The sequence below is a fragment of the Puma concolor genome, chromosome E1 (assembly GCF_028749965.1).
Source record: "Puma concolor isolate L17-30 chromosome E1, mPumCon1.1.hap2, whole genome shotgun sequence".
NCBI lineage: Eukaryota > Metazoa > Chordata > Mammalia > Carnivora > Felidae > Puma > Puma concolor.
This window is the reverse complement of record NC_141680.1, coordinates 2,985,019-3,006,463: the sequence shown is the minus strand read 5'-3', so window position 1 is coordinate 3,006,463 and position 21,445 is coordinate 2,985,019. Positions and strand designations below refer to the sequence as shown.

The following is a 21,445-nucleotide window of genomic DNA, read 5'->3' as shown; positions in this document are numbered from 1 at the left end:
AAAGCGTCTCTGCGGTGACAGTCAGGGCCAAGGAGACAAGACAATCGTATGCTCTAATCCGAGGCTGCGCAGTCGGGACAGCGGGGTGACCGCTGTTCTGAGCGAAGAGTTCCTCACCTTTGCCCTCTTTGGTTTTGGCTCTTCGGATGGGTGGGGGCTGGGTATCAGCAGAAGGAGGTGCTGGAAGGGTGGGGGGTCCGGAAGGTGCTACGGGGGCGGTTGATGAGACGGCAGCTGACACCTGCTCAGCCACAGCTGCGGCCGCCGCTGCCGCGGCCGCCGCCACGGCAGCTGCCGACCCCTTGAAGGGGTTGTTGGCACTGAACTCTCTCCACTTGGCCCCAAGGATGGTCATCATCTTAGACATCGGGATCTTAGGATTCTTCTTCGCAATCAGGGGCCTGGAAACATAGAAGCAGAAGACTCGGAACCTTCCCAGATGGTCCGGGAACACTGCCATTTCCCCTCAGCAACCAAGTCTGCGAACGAGCTAGAGTTCCTGGGTGGCGAAAATACGGCCTGTTAGGAATGAGGTCACTTTAAGTTTTTTGTTTTTCTTTTTACATTTACTTATTTTTGAGAGACAGAGTGAAACGGAGCACAAGCGGAGGAGGAGCAGAGAGAGAAGGAGACACAGAATCCGAAGCAGGCTCCAGGCTCTGAGCAAGTGTTCGGTACAGAGCCTGATGCGGGACTCGAACCCATGAACCGTGAGATCATGACCTGAGCCGAAGTCTGACACTTAACCACCCGACTGAGCCACCCAGGTGCCCCAGGAATGAGGTCACTTTAAAAGTAAATAAATAAGAAGCTTAAAAGAAAAAAAAATAAACAAAAAAATATAAAAAAAGGGAAAAAGAAAACAAATTCACGGAAAATAACAAAGGATGAAACAAACAAAAAAAGATGTCAGTAAAGATACTTAGACTATCTGACAGGTCATAAAACACTTTCTCATGCATCATGCCTTTCATACTCAAGATAATACTGCATTGCATTTAGGGGCACCTGGGTGGCTCAGTCGGTTAAGTGTCTGACCTCGGCTCAGGTCATGATCTTACAACTTGTGAGTTCGAGCCCTGCCTTGGGCTCTGTGCTGACAGCTCAGAGCCTGGAGCCTGATTCTGGGTCTCCCTCTCTCTTGGCCCTTCCCCAGCTCACACTCTCTCTCAAAAGCAAATAAACGTTAAGAAAAAACTATTTTTTAACGAATACTGCATGTTGCCAAGATCCTCTGCATTTTTCTAGTAAGCTCCAGGGGCCCTGATGAATGGGTGCCAGCAGGTGGAGCCCAAAGGGTGGCAGGTGGAGCTCTGTGGTGGGGTGTTAAAGTCTCATGAGGACACAGGTGACCTCGGTGATCACAAAAGCACTGTCCTAAGCAGTGAGGCAGGGGAGACACAGTACTGAGGACAGCTACCCAGTATGGCACACGCCCCGGAGGGGCCGGGGCCGGCGGGGGCGGGGAAGACCCTGAGAGTGCCCTGGGCTTTCTTTACCCCAGCAACTCCCCGCAAGACCCCCTATGAGGGACATGGTGTGACGGTGCTGATTTTACAGACTCAGAAACTGAACATTAGGGGCGCCTGGGTGGCGCAGTCGGTTAAGCGTCCGACTTCAGCCAGGTCACGATCTCGCGGTCCGTGAGTTCGAGCCCCGCGTCAGGCTCTGGGCTGATGGCTCAGAGCCTGGAGCCTGTTTCCGATTCTGTGTCTCCCTCTCTCTCTGCCCCTCCCCCATTCATGCTCTATCTCTCTCTGTCCCAAAAAAATAAATAAACGTTGAAAAAAAATTAAAAAAAAAAAAAGAAACTGAACATTAAAGAAGAAACTGGACCCCAGACGGAGCCAGGACCTGTACCCGCAGAGGACTCCACTATTTAAAGCGCCTGCTCCCCGGAAGGCCTGTCCGCTCTGGCCTGTTCTACTTGGGGAGTCACTGAAGCTCAGCTTCCCCAGCCAGCGATGCGTTCTCCATGCTCACGGGGTCCTGAGGAAGGGCCGGGGGCCTGGATAACCAGGCAATCGGGCCACACTGATATTCTCTCTGAGCCTCAGTCTAGAGAGAAGTGACTCGGGAAAACTGGGTCTCTCGGCCCTCGCTGTGCTCTGTCGCTAGAGAGTTTTCTCACCTAGCGCAGGAATGACACCCCCCCCCACCCCGCCCCACCCCCGTGCAGGGGTCCTGCCTGCGGTCCCTGGATCTGTAGGAGTCTGGGACATCTCTGGAGTTGTGTGCGCAGTTTTGTGTGTCTGCGCTGTGCATTTCTCTGGGGAACAGTTTCTTAGCCTTTATCTGACTCTAGAGGGGTTCAGGGCCTCCCTAAGTGAACGCGTCTGGTCACCAGGACTCGCCAGCCCTCCCGCACCTCATGAACTGGCTGAAGGCTTTGTAGTTGGTGAGCGTGTGGTAATCCTCCTCGGAGAACACGTGCTCCACATCCTCCAGGCCCCAGGTCAGCAGCAGAGTCGCTGACGACTTCTGTTCTACCTGCTGGGAGACACGAAGCTTCTGGGAGGCAGGTGCTTCCCCAGCCCCCACGCTGGGCCCCCTCCCCCGCCCCCACCATCCCACCGACCCGCCGGCTCTCCAGCCCATCCCCGTACAGCCTCTCCACTGCGCACCCCTCCTTGCGGCCCTCCCTCGCTCCCCGGGCCTGTCCCCCTCGCTCCCGAATCCCACTCACCTTTTGCCCCCCGTCGCCCTCCCCCTTTTTCCGCCGCTTTGTCTTCTTCTCCTTTTTTTCTCTGTGCTTCCGTCTCCGTTTCCGACCTGGTCCGGTTCCATATTCACTGCCTCCGCTCTCTGACTTCTCCCGGTACTCATCTCGCTCAGAGCCAAATTCCTCCTCACTGTCCTAAGGGAGGGGAAGTAAAAATAACATTTCTCCAGTCCCACCACGTGCCAGGAACTGTTCTTAGCACACAACGTGCACCGTCTCTCTTTTCGTCTTCCCGACAGATCCCTGGAGATAGTAACTCATCTATTTTTATCCACTTTTTTTTTTTTTTTTTTTTGGCAGATGAGGAAACTGAGGCACGGACAACTAAACAAGCCGCCAAGAAGACACAGAACTACCAGGCTCCCGTTGGCCTCTGCAGCCTCTGCTCTCAACTGCTGCTCCCTGCTGCTAAGGCAAGTCCCGGGGGCAGCTGGGCTCTCACTGGGTTGTAGGGAGTGAGGCTAGTCAGCCCCCCCACCCCCGCCGCCCCCTGCCCCCGCCATCCACGAGCTCCAGGCCAGCAAGAGCGGGGAGGGGCGTCAGACCTCCCTGAGTTCAGGATCCCCCCACCCTCGGTAACGGGGACCAGAGGGAACGCGGGTCTCCGAGAACAGGTCTGCCGAGCCTCGCCGTGGAGACGGGAGTCCTCGACACTTACGAGCTTCTTGCGTTTTCGGGGCTTCCCTGGCTTGTTCTCCTTCTGCTTCTTCGGTCCTCGTTTTCTCTTCTTCACGCCCAAGGCCGAAGGCAGCAGCCGAAGGTCGTCCTTATCTTTGGAGCGGAGAGCACCAGAAACCCTGAGCCACCAGTCTCGGCGGCCCCTAGACCTCACCCTCCCTCACCTCTTCTGTTCCCAACTCTCCAGGAACTCGGCCATGAACTCCTCCAAACCTTGCCTCCCTTCGCTGCATGCGCACAGAGAGTGCTTCGAGTACTCTGGGGCGCTTGGGTTCTGAATGGGAGGTCAGGGGTCAGGAGGGAAGAGCAGCCAAACCACTCCCTCCTCTCCCCTCCTGCTAACAAGGGAGCAGGCTCTAGGCCATGGGCTCTGACTGTGGCAGGTCCTTTCAGACGCCGCCAGGGCCCCTCCTGCGTTCCCCCTCGCTCAGCCAGCTGGCATCCTGCCCAGGAACCGGGGAAGCCATGCCCAGCTGCTGGCCTGGCCTGACCCCAGCACTTGGAGTGGGGAGACACAAGCTGGCAGCTCCCTAAGCCAGATGCTGAGAGGGGAGAGCCAAAGGTGGACACCTGGGTTCTCACACTAACACCCCGGGGCCCTCACATCCTTTTTGCCACGAGGGAGGCCTCTATTTATGTTTCCGCAGACGATCGCCAAGCCTCCTGTCACCCCAACACAGCCTTGGAGGAAAAGCAGTCCTCGCCAGTCATTTTCACGTCTTGCCCACAGGACCGCAGTGTCTGGCTCCTTCGTCACACCCTAACCCTACGAAAGTCTCCACAACTCCCTGAACATTCCTCCTCTTCCCAAGTAGCCTGGAACCCTCCCTCAGATCTATTTCCACACCCCTGCTCTCTTAGAGAACTCAGGGGCCCCACCCTTTGTCCCCTGGTCTCACCCTTAGTCTCCAAATTTAGTCCCATTCACACAGAAGCCGTGGGGGAGACCCAAACAAAGATACGAGACAAAGACACACCCTGCACGTGCGTCCTCCAAGGCACCAGCACTCGAACATACTGGTGAGCGCAAATCCAGAGGACAGCCTGTACCTGCAAAGGGCTAAGTCCCTGGCTTTCTCCCCAGGCAGGGGCGGGGGGGTGCTTCCCTGATGCTCCCCCCCTTCTCCATGACCCCTGCCAGTCTGGGGAAGACACTGATGGCCTCCCTCCCCCCTCCAACAAGCACCACCCTAACCAGCCAGACCTGTCCCAGCTGGGCCGAGGCAGCCATGCAGGAGGAAAGCCTGGGCCTGGGCCTGGCCCAGCCCCTTGCTCTAGGACACACAATCCTTCGTGGCACAAGGGCCAAGGGGAAATTAGCCACAATTAACAGGGCTTCCACTGCCTCAGGATCCCAGCACCTCCTTCCTCGATGTCACTTGTCCTCAAAACATCCCGTGTCCCCCTGGTGCAGGGAGGCATTCCAGGACGGGGCTGGGGGCGGGGGGAGCCCGTAAAGGGCCCCGGGGGGCCGTGAAGTCAGATTGCGGGCTGGAGTAGGAAGTCACCGAGCCGCCCTGCCCCGTGGCCACCTCGCCCTAACCCCCCCCCAGACGTGGGTTAATGTGAACATGGAAACGGGAGGCCGCCGGGGCGGTGGCGAGGGCAGGCCAACTGGCTCCGCATCAGGGAAGAGGCCCCGGGCCGCCACCCGCCTCGCCGGGGATGGGGGCACCTGCCCCGGGACCTCGCCGCCAGTTCACCGCACTCCCCGCCCCGGCAGGAGGCTCCCGGACTCGGGGCGGGGGGGGAGGGGGGGGGGAGGACGGCGGCGGCGGGGAGAGGCGGGGAGCAACGGCGAGGAAAGGAAAGGGAGGGCAATAAAGCAAATCCAAGTCCCAACCTCGGTCTCAGCAGCCACTCAATGCTGGCCCGGCGCCCAGACTCTCCCACACCCCGGCTCTGAGCCCGGAGCGGGCGGGGGCGGAGGGCGGCGCGCGGCGGGGGCGGGGCCAGGCGCGCCAGGGAGGCGGGAGGGGGGAGGCGGGAGGAGCCAGGCCCCGGGCCGCGCCTCCCGCCCGCCCCGCTCCCCTCCTAATCTCGCCATCAATCTCTCACACATATATTTATTTTTTCTCAAATTCCCCTCCCTCCCCCACAACGCACCACCATAATAGGTCTGTTGCACATGCGTACTGCACGCAGGGGGTGGGTTTGTATTTTCAGACCTTTTGCAAAGAAACTACCAGAATTTTCCGCACCACCCACAATCATTCCCCACCCCCACCCCCACGGAATCACATCTATATATTATGTTATATTATTTCTCGAGACTTGCCAGAAGGGGGAGGGAGAAGAAATGAGTTTTTGGGCTTCCTGCTCCCTTCCCCCACCAACACGAGCGCTATTATTTTAGACGTTTAACAATGTAAGGAGCTGAGAGGGGGGAAGGGATCAAACTGGTCTTGGGTAAGAATGTAAAACAAAATGGTGAGAATCAAAGCAGAATGAAAAACAATAGACCTCGGATACGTCCAAAGTCATATTCTGGAGAAGGCTGAGGGGGGGCGGCCCGCACAAATTTCCTTCGAGGAGGCTTCTTTTGCCCACACTTCAGGCAGACAGAAATAACGAGCGAACTAAAAATATTTTCCCCAAAGTTTTGCCTCAGAAAGTCATCTGGGGGGTGCATCTGGGTCACTCCTTTGACTCGGAGGGCTGGGAGGGGGAGGGTAAGACAGCCCTGGGAGAGCGGGGAGGTGGGTTTTCACTGCAAATACAAATTAAAAAAAAAATTTTTTTTTTGACGTTTTTCCTCGGCTATTCGGAGAGCAGGGGGGAAAAAGGGGGAGGGAGAACTGACACAAAGACCCACCTCGACCTCAGATTCTTTCATGCTCCTCTCTCTCTCCCGTACCCAAATCCGGGATCAAAGACACCCAAATGCCACATTCCAAGTTCGCAGTACAAATAGGTGAGAGCCGCCAGTGCCCTAACACAACCTGACATCCTTCCTTTCCCTCTTCTTAGCTCGTCTGCTGTGTCCCAGGCGCCCCCCTCCCCATGATTCTTTATTCCTTTCCCCTCTTGCAAATCCCTGGGTTCTCTGGGATAACTTTCTAAAAACTTTTCCCTTTTTCAGACAAGCCTGGGGTGGGGGAGGGTCCTGTTTCCATCAGACACGCAGTCTCCTGCCCCCCCCCCAAGAAGGCACCCCACACTGCCTCAAAGCTTGTCTCAACTCAAGGGGAACATTTGCTACCTAAACCACGCAGATCAATATGACAGTTTTACAAAGAGCGTGATGTGAGACGTCTTGAAGTTTGGTGCTTCATGTCACCCAGGGGCCTGGGGGTGTGGATGTCCCCGTTCATCCCCAAGCAGAAAATGTGAACACCCTGAGGATGCTCCCCTATCCACAAGAAGATTAAAAATCAGTCCACTAGGAGGGTGGTCTGAGTAGGGCCACTGCTGTCTCCCCCCCCCCCCCCCCCTCCATGCGACGCGGCAGTCTGTCCCTTCCACCACCGGTGGAAATGCCCAGAGCGAGCCGGGGGACTTATCCCAGGGGAGGGGTGCTGAGTGACGGTCAAGCTGCAGAACAGCTGGGTGGGCAGTTCACGCCCCCCAGCGTGATCAAGGTGCGGGTGGTTTCCGCGAGAGAGTGAGTGACAGTGAATGGCAGCCACGTGAGAGTCACAGCTGGGCAGCTCGGCCACCCCAGACTGCCGGGGTCACGCTGGGCACCCCCCCCCCAACCCCCGCACTTGACACAAAAGAGCCCGGAGCAGACTGGAGATAGAGGGGGTGGAGTTGGGGGCATCTGGTTTCTCAGGCACTCTCCCCTCGCTCCCCAATCTTAAAGGAGTGCTCTCCCTATGGCGAGCTGGGGGGGGGGTGGGGGGAGTGGGGGGGGGGTGGGGGGGGCGGGAGAGGCGGTAGGCTCAGGTCTGACTCCAGGAAGTGGTCTGCCTGGAGTGTGGCCACCACCTGCCCCTGGTCGCCAGCCGCCCACAAACATTCACACGACCCCTCCCCCACGTGCCACCGCACGCCCCGGAGTTGGCGGGCGCTGAGGTCCCCGCAGGTGGGGGTCCGACGGACACCGACCCCCCCATCCCCGTCTCCCCAACTCCTGGGGGGGGGGTGGCACCACGGTCCGCTCCACAACACGCGGAGAGCCCCCGTTACCTCAGTGCCACCCCACTCCGGCCGGAGCTCGGGGGGCGCCCGCGCGGCCGCCCCTCCCCCACGCGCCCCTCCTCCACGCCGCCGTCCGGCCGCCAGGGTCTCCGCGGTCCCTCGCTCGGCCAGGGAGGGGGCCCTGGCTTCGCCGCGGCCGTTTCCTGCCTACCCCCTCCCCGCCGAGGGTAAAAAAAAAAAAATCTCCTCCTCCTCCTCCCCCGAAAGCCGCGACCGAGTGGCCCGGTCCGCGCGCGCAGCTCGCGCCCAGCGCTCTCCAGCCGGGGCGGCGGCGGAGACGGCGGCGGCGGCGGGCGGCGGCGGGCGGCGGCGGGCGGCGGCGGCGGCGGCGGCGGCGGGGGAGGGGTGCGGCGGGGGAGGGGAAGAGGCCTGGCCCCGCGGCCGCCCGCCGCCGCCGCCGCCCGCCGCCGCCGCCCCGGCCCGCCCGGCCCGCCGCGGGGCCACGGGCCCGACACGGCGCCCCGGATTCGCCTCGGCTCGGCCGCGCGGTGGGTGCCTCGCCCCCGCCCGGCCTCGCGCGCCCGCGGCTCCCGCTCGGGCTGGGGGGCGGGTGGGGGGAGGCGGGAGTCGGGGCGGCCGCTTACCTGGCGGCGGGGGCGGCGGCGGCGGCGGCGGGGGCAGCGGCGGCGGCGGCGGCGGCGGCGGGAAGAGGTGGCAGCCGGGGGGGCTGTGGCGGTCGCGGCCCCGGTCGTGGCCCGGCCCGCGCCCGAGCACTCCCTCGTCGTCGTCCTCCTCGTAGTCCTCGTCGGCCGCCTCCACCTCCTCCTCCTCCTCGTCGCCCTCTTCTTCCTCCTCTTCTTCCTCCTCCGACACCACCATCTCCTCCTCCTCCTCCTCCTCGTCCCTCAGAGGGGAAGCCATCCTGTGGCTCTGGCCCCCCCACCACCCCCCCACCCACCGCCCGCCCGCCTCCCCCACCGCTACCACCACCACCTCCTCCTCCTCCTCCTCCTCCTCCTCCTCCTCCTCGGCGGCGGCGTCCTCCTCCTCCTCCCCACCGCCTCCCCCAGCCCCCCAAACCCCCGGGCCACCCCCCTCCAGACCCCCCCTCGGGGCCGCCGGCTCACGAGGGGGGCCGAACCACCCCCAAAAATTGTCTTGGAAAAAATTGAGAGACTTTCCCCCCCCTCCCCTTCCTCCCAAGAGAACAAGAAAGGGGGATTAAAAAAATATATATATATATATAAAAGTTTTCGACTTCTCTCGGCCCCCCTCTCCGTTGCTTTAAATATATTTAAATTCTGAGGGGGGCGCTCAGAAATATTTCTCAGAGCTGAGGCACTAAGATGGCCGCCTTGAAATTATTTTTAAAACAACCCCCCCCCCAAGCACCGCCACCCCCTCCATGAAAAAAGGGAGAGGGGGGAAAAATCCCCTTTTAAAACAAAATGGCTGGCTTAATATTTCATTTTTCGCCCCCCCATTCTCCTCCCTGTTACACCCCCATCTCCAAGCCCTTACCCAGAAACCCACAAATTTCTCCCTTTTTTCATAACTGATTAGTGCACAGATTAATAGAGATATTTTCCTTGTGTACTGTGTGTGTGTGAGAGTGTGTGTGTGTGCGCGCGCGCGCGCGCGTGTGTGTGTGTGTGTGTGTGTGTGTGTGTGTGTGCACGTTGGGGGGGGCATGAAGGATTTCTGCATAAAACAAAAATGGCTGCTCTTTCTAACTCCCCCCCCCTATAAAAAATATTTGAGGGGGGGCATTAATCAGTACTCATGCTCAGTCTGACATCAGCATAAATTGTTAAAGGTTAACTAGTTAGATACTAGTCCAACTAGATTTAAATATTTTTCTTTTCTTTACTAGTCTCTTCCTCCCCACCTCCCTTCTCTTAAAGAAAAGCTTTTTTTTTTTTTTTTTCTGAATACTTCAGAAGGGAGTGGTTTGATGTGAAGGGTTTTTTTTTTTTTTTTTTTCCCCTTCAGGCATTGAAAAGGAAAAGATGAAATATATGTTTATATATAACTGTGTTTCTCCATACCTCACTGAAGTCAAAACGCATTTAATTGTGTACGTGTCTTTCAAGTGAGGAGCGGTACTGGATTTTTTCCCCCTTTCTTTTAAAAAAAGTGATAGAAATCCCAGTGACTTTGAGGGGGGGGGGGAGAGATATGAATAGATCCGATGATTGAGTTTTTTTTTTTTTTTTTTTTCAAAGGAGTCCATGTTTGATTCTCCCCTTTGCCCAGCCTTTTCGGTGATTTATAATTGTTGTAAATTTTATCTTCACTCTTTGCTGCTTTACCTCCCCCTCCCCCTCCCCCAACTGCTCGACTCTTAAAATTCATCTGACTTGGGAAATTAATTTAGGGATTGGTAGAACAGATTTTTAGAATAAGGGGGGAAAGAGTCAAGTCTGAGAATTGTGAAATTGTTTTCTCTTTTTCTCGCGTTGCAGTGTACCTCCCTTCCTCCGTGATCTCCGACACTGCTAAAGTGGAAGGAACTCGGGTACCCTGCCACAGAAAAGTACTGGGACTGAGCAAGAGAAAGAGGTAGGGGTTACCCTCACGTCTCCCTCTGACTCGGTTGGCCCAGGATTTCCCACTGTACCCCAGTGGCTTCGGGGGATCAGGTGGGAGCCTGAAAAGGAGGCCCCCAAAGTAGCTGCCTCATCCAGAGACTGGATCACAGAAGTCCTGGGACTTGCCCGTTGAGCAGTGCTAGCGGAAGGAGGCACAGTGGTTCCGTTCTACCCTTTTTTTGTTTGTTTCTTCTGGTCGCCTTTCCGAACTCCACCTCCCTCCCGTTCTTTCTATCGCACTCTGCCCCTTCTTTGAGGCCCACCCCATGCCCCTGGCACGGAGGGATAGTTTCTCTCCTGGGTTATTTCTCTCCCCCTGGAGCCACCCAGCAGCCCCCCCCACAGTGTTCAGGAGCACCTTACGAGGGAGGGGTAGGTAGGCAGCAAGGGGGACAGGATTCAGGACAGAGAATACCCTGCCAGTTTTTGCTTGGGAGGCTGAAACATTCTTTATTGACATACACCCCCCTCCCCGGACACACACGCTAATGCACTAGACTGAGCATTGATTTCCAGCCTTCTCTGAACCCGGCCTTTGGAATCCTCTTGTCTCCGCTCTTATATCATCCCTGCGCCCGGGTCTGACTGCTGTCCCTCTTCTGTTCCATTTTGTTCCATCCCTTCCCTCGGTGTCTTTGTGCGAGCCCGTGTGGGTGTCCCCCTTTCTGTGTGTGGGCCTCTCTGTGTGTGTCTGTGTTTTCTCTCCAAGACTGATTCTCTCGTCCCTTTGGCCGCTCAGGCTGTTCTACCTCGAAGTGACTTTCCAGCCCTGTCTTGTTTCTGTTTACTTCTCTCTTCCCCGCGTGTGCCTCCCTCCCTCCTCTTTCTGGTCCGTGTGTGTGTGTGTGTGTGCGCGCGCGCGCATGTGTGTGCGTGAAGAGTGTCCCCACGTGTATGTGGACAGCCCCGCACATCATGTGCGCCACAGTCCCCCAGCCTCGGTGCCCTCTCCCCCTGCGCCGAGCGCCTCCGCCTGCCCTCGTGTGCCCATGAGCTGCAGGTGTGGATCTCCGGCCACACGTCCGTCACCCTCTCATGTGCTTTGCAGACAGATCTGTTCATTCACTCCATTCTCCCTCTTGTCCGTGTCCCCTCTGCCTGCCCGCCTCCCCTGTTCTCTTTCCTCTCCTGCCGACCTCTCCGTTTCCCCTCTGCTCTCCTTGCTTCCGCCTGCCCCTCTACCTGCTTGCTCCTGTTCTGGTGTCTGCCTGCCCGCCTGTCTGCTCCTCCCCGACTGGCTGGCAGCCTCTTCCTCTCTCTGGTTGTCTGTCTGCTTCTCTGGCTGTTTGCCCACCCCTCTCTCTCTCTCTCTCTCTCTCTCTCTCTCTAGCCATCTGTCTCCCCGCCTGCCTGTCTCTGTCACTTTTTTAGCCCTCGTCTCTTGGTTTGTCTACCTTCCAGGCCCTGCCGTGGCTCCCTATCTCGGTTTGCCTCTTATCTCCTACTTGTTCCCGTCTTATTTATGCCTGTTGAGTTCATGATTTTTCCTTGCCGCCCTTTATGTCTGTCTGCTTGCCTGTCTACCCCGCTCGCCTGCTGCCATCCCACTGGTTAATGCTTGTATCTTTTCAGTCTGACTGCACGTCGGCTTCCTCCCCCTTGGCTTCCTCAATACCAGCAGTATCAGCGTCCCGTCAATGGCGGTGGTCGCTCTTCCCCGCACCTGTCAGTGACCCCCAGGCCCCAAAGCCTTACCTGCCTTCTTGCCATACCCCACCCCCTCCAACCCTACCTTTTCTCGCTTCTCGCCCTCCTGCCGGCCATCCCTTTCCCTTCGTGTATTTCTGGTCCCTCAGAGCGTCTGCCTGCCTTTTGGCCCGGCTGTCTGCCTGCCTGCCTCTTGGCTGTCCACATCTCCGCTCACTTTCTCTTTTCTCGTCTTCTCTCGTCACACAACTTTTTAAATTTTTATTGATTTTTAAGGTGTACTTATTTCTTTTGAGAGAGTTAAGTGAGCAGGGCAGGAGCAGAGACAGAGGGAGAGAGAGAATCCCAAGCAGGCTCCGCGCTGTCAGCGCAGAACCCGACGCGGGGCTCGAACCCACGAACGGGGAGATCATGACCGGAGCTGAAATCGGGAGTCAGAGACTTAACCACCTGAGCCACCCGGGCGCCCCCACTTTTGAGTAGATGGTACACACGTGCACGCACACACACGTACAGAATTTTTCGAGGGCTAGAAGTACCCTGTGGAGAGGAAGCCTCCCTCCTGTCCCTCTCCCCCGGGCCCTGCTCCTCTCCCTGAGGCCGGCTTCACTACTCTTCATTTCTTGGACGTTGTTCCAGAGAAGGGGCTACACGTCTACAAGTCTCCTCGCTTTGGGCCGCCCTCCTCCCTCCTCCTCTCCCAGTTCTGCTGGATGCTTCTTTCTCTGTCAGTCTGTCCATAGGCCTTCCTGTCTCACCTGGCTTGCCACCTCTTGTTCCTTATCTTTTTGAGTCTGCTCTCGGGCACCTGTCTTTTTTTTTTAATTTTTTTTTTCAACGTTTATTTATTTTTGGGACAGAGAGAGACAGAGCATGAACGGGGGAGGGGCAGAATCAGAAACAGGCTCCAGGCTCTGAGCCGTCAGCCCAGAGCCCGACGCGGGGCTCGAACCCACGGACCGCGAGATCGTGACCTGAGTCGAAGTCGGACGCTTAACCGACTGCGCCACCCAGGCGCCCCGGCACCTGTCTTTTTGATCGGTCGCTAGAAGCACGCTTTTCCTGCCAGTGCGGCACGCTCTGGAAGGGCCCGCTCCCCCCAAGGGCCCTCGTCTGCACGCCAGGCTATCTGGGAGAGGGCACAGCTCCCCGGCCCTTCATCACCGACCATGGATTAAGCGAGAAAAAAAACGGGGAAGCGCCCACAGGTGCTCGCATGGGTCCAGTTAGTCAGCACAGGCTCCTGTGCATGGGGGCCTGCTCTGCCTTCCCCCCAAGTCTTTACAGGCATGTGACTCTAGATCCTTCTAGGCCCAGCAGCACCCTCAGGCTGTTGACTTCGGCCCGTCCAAGGAGTCTGTCTTCCTCTAGTCTAAGAAATTGCTTCTCACAAAAACTTTTCTCCCTCTTGTTCCTTCCTTGGGCTCCTCTCCCCCGCCACCTCCGAGATGGTGACGCTAACTCCTGGGAAGGGGTGGGGGGGGGAGGTGGGGGGAAACAAAGGCACAGGCTCCATCCAGGCCCCTTCGGAAAGACCGTGGTGAAACTTTTGCTGAGAATGCACTATTCTTCCCTGTCTGCTTTTTCACTGCCTGGACTCCTGATTTTAACTCTTTCGGCCTCCGTGTCCACGTCTCTCCCCTCTTCCCCTCCCTCCATCTCTCACCTCTCTTTTCTCGGTTCTGTCTTTCCTCCTAAGTGTCTGTCTTGGGCTGCCTTCTAGCCTCCTTCTGATTGGCCACCTTCCCTCTCTTCTGTCTGATTGGCCTGCGTCCCTCCATCACCCCATCTGTCTGCTGGGTTCTCCCTGTCTGCCTGCAGTAATGTATGTGACCGCACTTTCTCAGCCACAGAGCCCGGTGTGGCATGGAACGCCGTTTCCCACGTCGTTCTCCCGCTTTCCTTATTGTTTTCTTCCTTTCTTGCTCGGCCTTCTCCCTCTCTTTCCACGCCTGCCGGCCTGCCTGGTGCTCTCTCCCGCCTCTCTGTCACTCATTCTCCTCTCTGTCCTTCCAGCCTGTCTGTCTGCCATCGTGTGTCTACACCACTCTCGTGTCTCTCCTGCGTTTTCAGGCTCCTCTCTTTCTCTTACCTGTCTGTTCTGTCCGTCCGTACCTGTCTGTTCTGTCTGTCTGTACCTGTCTGTCCTGTCTGTCTGTAGGCTCCGTGCCTGTATGTCTCACTGTCTCTGGGCTGCTAGTCGCTTTCAAAGTGGACACCACTTCCCTGCCTTTTTCTGTCTTTCTGTGCTTCAAAAAATAAAAACCAAATACAAAGTTAAGGTGCCATATGACTAACTAATTGGCAGAGGAGAAGGGTCCCTGTTTTTAATGAGAAGACCACTGAGGTGAGAAAAAGGACCTTAGGCACGCAGCCTGTCCAATGCAAACCAGAATTGGAGGGCCCCCTCCCCGAGAAAGAACTAGAAGAAAATTGTAAGGGACTCCTAAGCCATAAGAAGATTATTTCTTTAAAGCCAAAGCAAGAAACTTACCCAATGCAAGTGTTTCTAGTTTTGTTTTTTGTTTTCTGTTTTTCTTTTTTTGGTTCATAGAAAGTTATCAGCCCTTCCCCCAGAAAAACAGTATACAGCTGACCCTTGAGCAACGTGGGTTTGAACTGTGCGGGTCCACTTATATGTACATTTTTTTTATTATTTTTTTTAATATTTATTTTTGAGAGAGAGAGACAGACAGACAGAGGGCGAGTGGGGGAGGGTCAGAAAGAGGGAGACAGAGACTCCGAAGCAGGCTCCAGGGTCTGCGCTGTGAGCACAGAGCTGGATGCGGGCTTAAACCCACGAACTGTGAGATCATGACCTGAGCGGAAGTCGGACGCTTAACTGACTGAGCCACCCAGGTGCTCCTGGATTTTTTCAATAAGTATATCGAAGATATTTTGGAGATGTGGGATCATTTGAGAAAACTTGGGGATGCACTGCATGGCCTAGAAACATCGACAAAATTAAGAAAAGGGCATTAGATGAATGCACAAAATACACGTAGCTATTAGTGTATTTTATCATCTCCTACCTTAAAATATTACACAAATCTATTTTTGAAAGTTCAAACTTATGCACAAAAACACTTAGAGACCATATGTCACGTTTTCATTTTTGACGCCCAGTATTAGTCTTGTGCATTGACGCAGGGACTGACAGATGATTCATCTTGTAAACAGGCGACGTAAACTTACGGTACTGATCAAGGCAATACGCGACTGTAAACGTATTTTCCTTATGATTTTCTTAATACCATTTTATTTTCTCACTGCCTTATAGTAAGAACGCAGTATATGACACACAGACAAAACATGGCTAATCAGCCGTTAATGGTAGCAGCAAGGCTTCTGGTCAACCGTAGGCTATTGGTAGTTATGTTATGGGGAGGCAAAAGTCGTACGCGGGTTCCCTACAGCACGAAGGGTCAGCGCCCCTGACCTTCATGCTCCAGGATCAGCTGGTGTATGCAAAATACCACATATGTTTTCACAGTGTTACGAACACCCTGAGATCTGTGGACCCCAGGTTACAACTCTGACGTAGGGAACCAGTGACAGTGATTGGTAGAGCACAGACGTGCGCTCGTGGAACAGGCAGGTCAAAGGACTGAAAATGCTTTGCCATCTGTGATTTCCCACTCAAGGAAATGTTAAAGAGGGTCCTAATTGTCTTTTGAAATATATAGATTGGTGATAATAATGGAAGTCATGGAAGTACTGAGGATATCCTAGACTTAATCATGGAATTTTAGAGAGAAGATCATCTAAACCAGTGGCTTCCAAATGGCTAAGTAAGGTTGCCACCTGCCCTTTGCTGAGAAGATCTGTCCTTTGTTTTGAGATTATACCTTTTTTTTAAGTTTATTTATTTATTTTGAGAGAGACAGAGCATGACTGGGGGAGGGACAGAGAAGGAGGTGGGGAGAGAATCCCAAGTAGGCTCCACAGCATCAGCAGGGAGCCCAATACGGGGCTGGATCCCACAAACTGTGAGACCACGACCTGAGCTGAAACTAAGAGTCGGACACTCAATTGACTGAACCACCCAGGTGCCCTGAGATAATACAATTCATATATATATATATGAATGTGTGTATATATATATATACACACATATATATAATTTTATATACATTTTATATATGTAATATACTATATAATATACTATTAATACATATACTAACATATGTATTAATAGGTTACATATATGCATGCTTATGTATTTAATTATAAATTTGTTAAAAATGTCCTTTCTAATGGAAGGAGGTCCATAATAGATTTTATGAAGGCAGAGAAAGGGAATGACTTTTCATACTTCTGTACAACTGGAGAATTTTTCAACATGTACTTGTTTTATAATCCAAAACATTTTAAATATCTGTCTTAAATAATGGTGATGGGCATATATTTGTTGTTGTCATTGATGTGTTTAGGACAATAAAAAGTCAGCAACTCCATGTTGATCACTAACTTTTTTGTTTTATTTTTACATTTTTTCTGGTTATTGAAATCCAAAAGTCTGGGATCTATAGCTTAAAAAATTTTTTTTAACATTTATTTATTTTTGGAGAGCGCATGCGCAAGTTGGGGAGGGGCGGAGAGAGAAGGAGACACAGAATCCAAAGCAGGCTCCAGGCCCCGAGCTGTCAGTGCAGAGCCCGATGTGGGGCTCAAACCCACGAACCACGAGATGGTGACCTGAGCCGAAGTTGATGCTCAGCCGACTGAGCCACCCAGGCGCCCCTGGGACCTACAGCTTTAATCTAACCTCTTGATTTGGCAAAGAAAGAAACTTCAGTTCTTAACGTATCCTATTCATGATGTGCCCTACTTGCCAACCACCTACACTGTTACATGCGGGCTATTTTCCTTCAAGCCAGTTCACTTTTAAGTTAAACAGATGTCCTTTAAATTTTTTCTATTATTTATTATTATTATTATTTTTAGTAATCTCTGTACCCAACGTGGGGCTCCCAACTCGCAACCCCAAGATCACAAGTCATGTGCTTTTCCAACCAAGCCAGCCAGGCGCCCCAAACAAATACCCTTTAAAAAGTAAATTTCAGGGGTGCCTGGGTGGCTCGGTCGGTTAAGCGTCCGACTTCGGCTCAGGTCACGATCTCACGGTCCGTGAGTTCGAGCCCCGCGTCGGGCTCTGTGCTGACAGCTCAGAGCCTGGAGCCTGTTTCAGATTCTGTGTCTCCCTCTCTCTCTCTGCCCCTCCCTGTTCATGCTCTGTCTCTCTGTCTCAAGAATAAATGAACGTTAAAAAAAATAAATACAGTAAATTTCATATTACTGAGAAATAATAATATCTATAAATCCTTGATTCGATGGGGTAATCACTTCCTAACTTAGTTTAAAATACAAGTCATTATTGAAACAAAAATCAGGGAAAATAACAGCATCTTGCCCGCTACCGATGGTGTAGGTACCATATTTTAGGAAACATCGCTTCCCTCTAATTTTGTAGGTGCAGAAACGGGGGCCCAGATGTTGAAAGGAGTGCCTAGGATCAAGTTGGTTGGTAGGGATGGAACCGGGACTTGAGCCTATCTTCCAATTCCTAGTCTGGTGTTCTTTCTACTATATACGAGACGAGACGACGTCAAGGCCAATGAGATGCCCTTGGGTTTTAAAGGAGCTAATACGTGAAAGTGATGGCCACGTATATGACTTACTACCTGTTACAACTGTACCAGAACTGGCAATAGTCCATTCAGTTGTATCTAGTACACTTTTGTGCTGCTGCCGCCGCTACTTCCCCCCACCTCCTCCCCCTCCCCCTCCCCCCTCCCCCTCCCCCTCCCCCTCCCCCTCCCCCTCCTCCTCCTTCATAATGTGTCTTCCCAACGCGGGGCTCAAACTCATGATGCTGACTCCCGACTGAGCCAGCCAGCTGCCCCTCTAGGACACTTGCAAAGTTACATGTTGTCTGACACAGAATTCCACCTCCTACCATCTACCCTGAGAAACAGTCCTCGCACTTGGGTGTATATAAGGTCAAACATGCAGACATATTCATTACAGCCTTGCTTAGAATAGCAAAACATTGGAGATGCCCCAGATCTCCAACAGTGAGGACCAGCTAAGTCAATTAAGAAATACGAGAAAACGGCAATTAAGAAATTAAGAAAACGGGGTGTCCGGGCGGCTCCGTCGGTTGAGCGTCCGACTTCGGCTCAGATCATGATCTCGCAGTTTGTGAGTTCAAGCCCTGCGTCGGGCTCTGTGCTGACAGCCTGCTTCGGATTCTGTCTCCTTCTCTCTCTGCCCCTCCCCCACTTGTGCTCTGTCTCTATCAAAAATAAATAAATGTAAAAAATTAAAAAAAAAAGAAATTAAGAAAACGATTTACATCTATGTGGTAAGATTCTTTACTACTGAATGGCAAAAAGCAAGCTGCAGAACTATATATACATCATCATTTAGTTTATGTTCAAAGAAACAAAATGCTGTATGTTTCTACAGATACGTTTCTGTCTATCTGTCATCTATCTATCTAACCTATCTATAAATGCCTTTAAAAATTCTGGACAGGGGCACCTGGGTGGCTCATTCAGTTGAGCATCTGACTTCGGCTCAGGTCATGATCTCACCGTTTGTGGGTTCGAGCTCCGCGTCGGGCTCTGTGCTGACAGCTCAGAGTCTGGAGCCCGCTTCAGATTCTGTGTCTCCCTCTCTCTCTGCCCCTCCCCTGCTTGCACTCTGTCTCTTAAAAAATAAATGTTAAAAAAATTTTTTTTTAATTCTGGACGTATCAAATAGGGAATAGTGGCCACTTTTGGGAAAGAGTAGTCAAGGGGGATATTTACCTCTATTTAGAATTCTGAACTTTTAGGGACGCCTGGGTGGCTCAGTTCGTTAAGTGACTGACTTCGGCTCAGGTCATGATCTCACAGTTCGTGAGTTCGAGCCCTGCATTGGGCTCTGTGCTGACAGCTCAGAGCCTGGAGCCTACTTCAGATTCTGTGTCTCCCCCTCTCTCTGACCCTCCCTTGCTCATGCTCTGTGTCTCTCTGTCTCTCAATAATAAATAAATATTTAAGAAAAAAAAATTTTTAAAGAATTCTGAACTTTTACAGTGAGAAAATATCTATTGTTTGTGGAAACAAATTTAAGTAGCCTCGTGATCACCTTAGCAAATAAAACCAAATGACTTAAAAAGTAGTATGATTTCTGTAAAGAAATTATTCTTCACTAATCTAGTTTTTTGAGGAGAAAAATACATAAGCAAAGTATAATCAGCAGATGTAATGGAAGCTAAACTTTTGAAAACATTAGTGCAGTTCTAGTTTAAAAATTAACTGAGGTAGAGGCACCTGGGGGGCTCAGTCGGTGAAGCGTCCGACTTCGGCTCAGGTCATGGTCTCATGGTCCGTGAGTTCGAGCCCCGTGTCGGGCTGTGTGCTGACAGCTGAGCCTGGAGCCTGCCTTAGATTCTATGTCTCCCACTCTCCCTGCCCCTCCCCTCTTCATGCTCTCTCTCTCTCTCTCTCTCTCTCTCTCTCTCAAAACTAAACAAACATTAAAAAATTAAGAAAAAAACTAATTGGGGTACAAAGAGAAGAAAGGAAAGGTACAGAAGAACATATTTATAATGATAGCATTGATGAAAGAAAAAAATATGTAAATATCTGGGGAATATTCCTGGAAGAATATATGAGAAACTGTAGTAGTTACACTGGAAAGCTTATTTTTTCACAGTACATCTTTTAAAGCAGCCTGGAAATTTTTTAGTGACCAAAGGATCAGCGAGGTGGAGGGAGGAGAGACCTTTGAGATCAGAAACACTAATCAGCAATATGCGGCCGTGATAATTGCTATGGGCTATAAAATCTGAGAATTCAGAGAAGAAAGATCTTGGTAGGGAGAGGGGGATCACTGAAGAACTTTCGTGTGTAGTTGTATTTGAAGTAGGCCCCAAAAGATCACTAAAATTTGGAGCAGATAGAGGGAAGAAGGGCGGTCTATGTTGATTGAGAAAGTACTTAGCGAGTAGTATGTTGACCCCATCAGGCTGGGGGGGGGGGGGTAAGTTCATGGTAGAAAGTTCTAGTAGGTGTTGGTACCTCTTTAAACAGTAAGAATGGTTAGCACATCAAGTGAAGTGTAGAGGCCAGAACTTGGGGGTACTTTGAAGAATGGGCAGGGGAGAAGAGAAGCCAAACGAAGAAACAGAAGTTGTTAGAGTGGTAGGTGCACCAGATAGTGTTATCGTGGAACAAGGAGACAGCTTCTGGAAAGAAGCATGACCAGTATCGCCAGGTGCTTCCTGGAGGGCAAGAAGATCGCCGACCGATCCTCAAAACATGAACTACAGAGTTACCGTACGACCCAGCAATTTCAATCTTAGGTGTACACCCAGGAGAATTGAAATGTGTGTCCCCACCACAACTTGTATGTGAATCTTCGTGGGAGCATTATTCATCATAACCCCGAAGTGTAAACAACCCAGATGCCCATCAGCCGATGAATGGATAAGCAAAGGGCAGTATATCCATACGGTAGAATATTATTCAGCCATAAAAAGGAGTGAGGTAGGGATAAACACGACAACATGGAAGAACTTAGCCGACATCATGCTTAGTGCAAGAAACTAGATATGGAAGGCCACATATTGTATGATTCTACTTACATGAAATGCCCAGAATAGATCAATTCACAGAGACAGGAAACAGATTAGTGATTGACCAGAATTTGAGGGGAAAAGAAATGGGGAAATGACTGCCAGTGGGTATGAGATTTCTTTTTGCACATGATGAAAATGTTCTGGAATTAGGTAGTGGTGACAACCATGCAATCTTGTAAACATTATACTGAGAGCTTCTGACCTGTACACTTTGAAATCATGAATTTTAGGGGAGCCTGGGTGGCTCAGTTGGTTAAGTGTCCAACTTCAGCTCAGGTCACGACGTCACAGTTCGTGAGTTTGAGCCCCACATCGAGCTCTGTGCTGACAGCTTGGAGCCTGGAGCCTGCTTCGGATTCTGTCTCTCTCTCTCAAAAACATTAAAAAATGTTTTTCAAAAGAAATCATGAATTTTATGGGTGAATTTTTAGAAACCATTAAAATGTTATGGAGGTTTTAAAAATTTTTACCTATTATTGAGAACTATTTCATAATTTCAAAAGAAGGTCAGACAAGGCTTTAAAAAATATGACTATTGTTATATTTACTAAACCAGATGATGGACACACGTGTTCATTGTAATATTCTTCGTGGTTGATGTTATGTTACATCAACCTTTTGAACTTACGAAACGAACAAAGAGAGTATGCAGGTGTCCACAGCCCTCCTTCAACTTTTCTGTAGGTTTGAAAATTTTCCAATTTTTCCAATTAGGTGGAAGGGAACTAATCGCAAAGAAAAAGCAAGGAAATAATGACATAAAATTCAGGATACCGGGTGAATCGAGGTGGGAAGGAAACCAACAGAAAAGTTGAAAGAGTGCTGTGGACCCCCGTGTACTCTTTTTTGTTTTTTAAGTTTTAATTTAAATTCCAGGATAGCGTGATATTAATTTCAGGTGTGCGGTACAGTCGTTCAACACTTCCGTACATCACCCTGTGCTCGTCACAACTGCATTCCTTAACCCCCATCACCCCTTTCACACACACCCCCATCCCCCTCCCCTGTGGGAACCGCCAGTGTGTTCTCTATAGTTAAGCGTGTGTTTCCTGGTTTGCCTCTCTTTTTCCCCTTTGCTCATTTGTTTTTTTT

The 21,445-nt window shown here is 52.3% G+C and overlaps 1 protein-coding gene and 1 long non-coding RNA gene across 24 annotated transcripts in view; one reads left to right on the top strand and one right to left on the bottom strand.

Moving 5' to 3' along the window:
- Positions 1–8,429, bottom strand: part of CHD3 (chromodomain helicase DNA binding protein 3) — a 25,789-nt gene extending 17,360 nt beyond the window's left edge. For 9 of the 18 annotated variants that reach the window (XM_086685877.1, XM_086685887.1, XM_086685878.1 and 6 more), the window contains exons 1-5: positions 8,128–8,429; positions 3,381–3,493; positions 2,687–2,857; positions 2,369–2,511; positions 118–401 (exon numbers count right to left, since the gene is read on the bottom strand). In XM_086685877.1, coding sequence (XP_086542003.1) covers positions 118–401; positions 2,369–2,511; positions 2,687–2,857; positions 3,381–3,493; positions 8,128–8,404 — 988 coding nt within the window. In that variant the 5' untranslated portion in view covers positions 8,405–8,429. The remainder of the gene's footprint in view (positions 1–117; positions 402–2,368; positions 2,512–2,686; positions 2,858–3,380; positions 3,494–8,127) is intronic. The other 9 variants (XM_086685882.1, XM_086685884.1, XM_086685885.1 and 6 more) reach the window with 2 other exon arrangements.
- Positions 7,882–21,445, top strand: part of LOC147574009 (uncharacterized) — a 25,248-nt gene continuing 11,684 nt past the window's right edge. For 3 of the 6 annotated variants that reach the window (XR_015243816.1, XR_015243817.1, XR_015243821.1), the window contains exons 1-2: positions 7,882–8,031; positions 9,949–10,045. This is a non-coding gene — a long non-coding RNA (uncharacterized LOC147574009). Of the gene's footprint in view, positions 8,032–9,475; positions 9,561–9,948; positions 10,046–17,194; positions 17,440–21,445 lie in introns of those variants that run through there. The other 3 variants (XR_015243818.1, XR_015243820.1, XR_015243819.1) reach the window with 3 other exon arrangements.